Source organism: Octopus bimaculoides, chromosome 3, assembly GCF_001194135.2.
Source record: "Octopus bimaculoides isolate UCB-OBI-ISO-001 chromosome 3, ASM119413v2, whole genome shotgun sequence".
In the NCBI taxonomy this organism is placed as follows: domain Eukaryota; kingdom Metazoa; phylum Mollusca; class Cephalopoda; order Octopoda; family Octopodidae; genus Octopus; species Octopus bimaculoides.
Window position 1 is genome coordinate 126,335,813 of NC_068983.1, and position 5,577 is coordinate 126,341,389.

At 34.3% G+C, this 5,577-nt stretch overlaps 1 protein-coding gene across 1 annotated transcript in view; it reads left to right on the forward strand.

The window, feature by feature from the left end:
* The first annotated feature begins 1,328 nt into the window (after positions 1 to 1,328).
* The window catches only part of LOC106878500 (putative tyrosinase-like protein tyr-1), a 24,768-nt gene continuing 20,519 nt past the window's right edge, over positions 1,329 to 5,577 (forward strand). Inside the window, exon 1 of the mRNA XM_014927727.2 lies at positions 1,329 to 1,707. Within this exon, the coding sequence (XP_014783213.2) occupies positions 1,339 to 1,707 (369 nt within the window). The 5' untranslated portion in view covers positions 1,329 to 1,338. The remainder of the gene's footprint in view (positions 1,708 to 5,577) is intronic.

Here is a 5,577-nt window from a genome sequence, read left to right on the forward strand (position 1 = left end):
GTATATATGTATATATATATATATATGTGTGTGTCCATGAATACACGTGTACATTTGTGCATATGTATGCACTCTCACACACACACACACACACACACACACACACACACACACACACACACTTATATATAAGTACACAAATATTTTATAGTTTGATACATACATATATATCATTTTCTACACAGATACATACATATGTATAAGAATAAGTAGATAGATACTCGTAAACGCGCGCACGCTCATATACACCCGCACACTTACATCACAGGGGTGCACATAAATAATCCTGGTATCATGTGAAGCTAATCTGATTTTAGTTGTTACGCCGGTACCGGTACGGACAGTATGTTGAACCTTATAGAAACAGCAGTGCAAAATCCCAGCACTATAATACAAATTTATTCTCTACTTTAGCAGCATTTGTAAATACTAACATACTTACAGACGTCCATACATATAAAAAATATATATGTATATATACACACACATAAACGTACACACATACGCACTCACATACAGAGACACCGAGACACAGAGACACACACAAACCTACACACATATATACATATTTGTGTGTGTTTTCAAAAATTTGCATGTGCCCATTCGCGTGTGCGTTAGCACACCACACACCTACATTTAGCAGCCACTATTAATACAAATACAGAAACATATATATATATATATGTGAGTTTGATGTTTCCGCGAATATGTTTACATTTTCCCTATTCTACAGATTGAAAATGTAATTTCTGTATTAAGTTCTAACAATTTAACATATCTCACCAACGCTATGTAAATAAAATTGGTTTTTTGCTGCGAAATGACAACAAACAAATTCTTCAACAAATATACTAGGCAAATATTATTTGTGTGTATTAAATAAGAATCAATAGAACACACATGTATTGTCATTTGAAAAGGTTGACTGCTATGTACCTGTTACAGGATTATTTATACAACATGCCTTTTTTGTAAATACATTCGGTACACAGATTTTTTATATTTTATTATTGACGTCAATTTAAATTTTAACATCCGGTATTAATACATCAAACTTATATAAGATTTTTCCATGAACAAAAGTCTCGTATTGCATATATATTTTTTAGGCCAATACCAACGTAATTCACACTTAATAAAAAAAAAAAAAACAACATATTTTATTTTGTAAGGAAAGATTTTGACGAAGCTTTATTTCAAAAGTATTTGTGTTACTGTAGCAAACAATCCACTTGTTGTTAATAATATCACTTCAAGATACATTTTAATAATATCTAAAAACAAAATATTTAATATAAATCTATTGTACTTTTTATTTTCTTTCTCCAACAATACAAGATGAAGCAATGTATCATATTACGTGTGTATCTCTTCTCTGTGGGTTGTCTTGCAAATTTTCACTTTGATAGGCTATTCCCAGTTCCTATTGATCATTGTCTCACACAACTGGACAGATCAGGGTTTAGTACAGCAAACACCGCAACTGATTTTCTTCGTAGATGTTTGAATCAATTCAATAGCAACTTGACTAGTTGGGATCATCCGTGGATTATATCTCTTTACAAAGGAATGTTTAAAGCTTATCAATGTAAAATTCATCAAACCGAAGCATGCAAGGAACTAAGAACGCGGAAAGAATATCGGCAACTTTCGGACAAGGAAAGACATTTATATCACTCAGCCATCCTGGAGTTATACAAAGACACGGTGGGTATTTCATTGACTACAAATATAATGTTTGATATATTTATGGAATAGATAATTCTTATTCGCTTTGCATGTGTGTATTGTGTGCCCATTTCTTAACATAGTCTAGACCTTATTTTGAAAATAATAATACTGTCTTTAATATGTTCTTTTTTTTAATATCTAAAAGTCACTTTCGTTTGTGATTGGAAAGTATATTTATCTACACGTATCATGTTTAGAAAATGATCAGAATTAATTTATTTTTGAAACAGTCTGTTCTCTTACATTATTTTCATTTGATGAGTATTTGTCCCCATCTTGTTTGTTGTTAATACAAGGTGTCGGCTGATATACTCTCAGGTGTCCTGGGGAATTTCGAAATTGGGTTCTCATTCGTAAGGTATTTTTCGATATTATTATTATTATTATTATTGTTATTTAGGTCACTGCCTGGAATCGAGCTCGGAATCTTGGGGTTAGTAGCCCGCCCTATTAGCCACTACGCCATATGCCCCTGGGCATTTATCGTGTGATTTTTAGGGCTTATAAACCTAATATTTTCCTATCCTTCCTTAATACCGTTTGCCACATGCTATTCATATCTGCCTTCAGTCTCCTTAGGCGGTTGTAGTGTCCTAGCATATGTGCTACTTCATTTAGTTCGCGCATTTTCCAGTGGTGTTCTCTGTCTATTCTTTTAACTTCATCCCGCAGGGGAAGGGGGTCTCTATTTTTCTATACATGATCCGCTATACCCGATTTATCAATATCTCTCCGTGTTACATGTTCCCGATGTTCCTTTATCCTTATTTTCAGGGCGTGGTATGTTTCGCCTCTGTATAACCTACCACAAATGCATGAGGTGGAGTACACGCAGTTTTTTTTTGTCAAATTGTCTTCTATTGGTGGTTTTACTCGGAGATATTTGCGAACTGTTGTATTCCTCTTGAATACTGTCCAGATGTCATATGGGCCGCATATCTGTTGTATCTTTTCCGAGAAGCCTTTCAAATAGGGTAGATAGACTGTGGACATTTTATTAGTTTCATCCTCTCTTGTCTTCATTATTGGATTGGATAGTATGTTTTGGGGTAGTTGTTGCTTAATAGATTGTTATTGAGCTTGACCATTTCTTCGTGATGAGTATTACGATCGCTTATTTTATATTCTTTGCTCGATATTTTAGGCACTGAGCAATCCCTCTTTTTACATTGTATGGATGGTGGGAATTGAAGTTGAGGTATCGTCCAGTGAAGGTCGGTTTGCGGTAAACGGATGTCCTGAATCCATACTTGGTGCGTGTTATTAATACGTCCAGGAATGCTATAATAATAATAATAATAATAATAATAATAATAATAATAATAATAATAATAATAATAATAATAAGATGAAGAAGAAGAAGAAGAAGAAGAAGAAGAAGAAGAAGAAGAAGAAGAAGAAGAAGAAGAAGAAGAAGAAGAAGAAGAAAATAGCTTAGGAATGAGAAAACAAGTTCGAAGTTTCCTCAGGACACCTGAAGAACGCCGGAAAGTTTATCAACCGAGACGTTGTGTTAACAACAAAAAAGATAAGGACAAATATCGGGCAAATGTAAATAATTTGAATAATGCACATAATTCCTCATTTCTCAAATATAGAAGTGTCTGTTCTCTTTGTTTAATATAGTACTTCTTTCTATATATTCTTATCTGTGGAAGTCAATCGTATTACAAACTCTGCGACGTAGTTTGTATTTGTCTCCTATAAGTAAGATTCACTTAGGTAATTGCTTCAACGTAGTATTTGAATTGCATATTTGGAGAATTACACATTGTTTACTACCAGGACTAAGAACTTAACTGAATGAATTATTCAAGCATACATATGTATATATGTATATACATACATGCATATACGGATACATAAAAATACACACACACATATTGGGTCATCCCGTAAATAATGCGATTTTTAATGCTTCTTTTATTGAGATAATATTCGTTTTTAATCTAAAATATACTTTCCTCCATATTCTACAATACTCTTTCAGCTAATCTGGTAGACTTGCAAGACCTCTGTTCCAAAATTCACTTTCCGTGACGAAAAATACTACTCCAGCACTGTTAGATCTCGTCTACAGAATTCATATTTTTTTCCGTCCAAATGATTTTGAAGACTGCGAAATAAATGATAATCAGATGGGCGAACATGCTGGATGGGACATAATTTTCCATTCAAACTGCTCCAATCATTGGAATGTCATCCACGCTCTATGTGGCCGGGCTTTACCCTGATGGAAGAACACATTTCGTCTTGAAACCAAAGATAATTGTTTTTTCTCTAGCGACCACTTAAGCCGCTCAAGCTGCTCGCAGTAGATCTCATTTATTACGTATTGGTTGGGTTTAAAAGTAGACTAATCCTTTCCTATCCCACCAAACAGATAAAAACATCTTACGTGGGTAAAAGCCTTCCTTAACCTGGGGTGCCGGTGTTTCTCCTTTCCGTGCCCACTATTATCGACGCTTGACATTTTTATAGACACCCGTCGCTATTCGGTTCAAAAGGACTCATTCGTGAGACGTGACAGCACAGAAGAACACACATTCAGTCTCTGTGCGCGATTTGACTCGGAGAGTTTGTGAAGAACATATTCACCCAATTTGATGACTTTTTTCCGATGGCACGCATGCATCAATGAATGGTTGAATGGACAACTCCAAGCTTCTCTGCTAATTCCTCAACAGTTATTATGGGATTAGTTTATCCACGAGGGTTTGCAGGACGTCCACGTCGAGATCTACAGTTATTCCAGGACGAAGCTCGTCTTTGACGCTGCAGTTTTCAGCTCGGAATTTCTGAAACCACCGTGTACACTGGCTTCGGTTATTGTCCGATCTCCATATACTGCAATAATATTCCTCGCACTTTCCATTGCGTTGTTGTTTTTATTGAATTCATAACGCGGAGTATACCGAATATGCTCCTTTGTCATCTATGGGATTATTTACATAATTTACAATTAACGCATATTTCTCCTCTCCTCATCTCGTTTGTTGTTAACACAACGTTTCGGTTGATATACCCTCCAGCCATCATCAGGTATCTTAGGGGAAAGTTCGAACCTGGGTTCTCATTCCTAAGGTATTTTTCGACGTTGTTGTTGTTATTTTTATTATTATTATTATTATTATTATTATTATTATTATTATTATTATTATTATTATTATTATTATTATTATTATTAGTCAAGACGAAGAGCGCGATTCGATTGTAAGATATTTTATCAGTTGAAAGATATTTCAACAATACGTCTGTCTTTGTCGAGTTCAAAATAAAAAAAGTGATAAAAATTCAAAATTACAGAAATTTAAACGGAAAGTATGAACGAAGCAACCAGCATCCTCACATTGATGGAATGACATCATCGGTTTTTAAGTTACAAACTGATGATGTCATTCCATCAACGTGTGGACACTGGTTGATCTCGTTCATACTTTACGTTTAAATTCCTGTAATTTAAAATGTTTATCGCTTCTTATTTTGAACTCGACAAAGACAGACGTATTGTTGAAATATCTCTCAACTCATAAAATGTCATACAATTGAATCACGCTCTTCGTCATGACTGCTTACCTTTGTGAAGAGTTACGTGAATCCTTTTTGAAATATTATTATTATCATTATCATTATTATTATTATTATTATTATTATTATTATTATTATTATTATTATTATTATTCAGATCACTGATTGGAATCAAACTCGGAATCTTGGGGTTAGTAGCCCATACTCTTAATCACTACGCCATGGGCATATGGAATAGTGGTTAAGAGCGTGTGCAACTAACCTCAAGATTCCAAGTTCGATTCCAGTCAGTGACCTGAATAATAATAATAATAATAA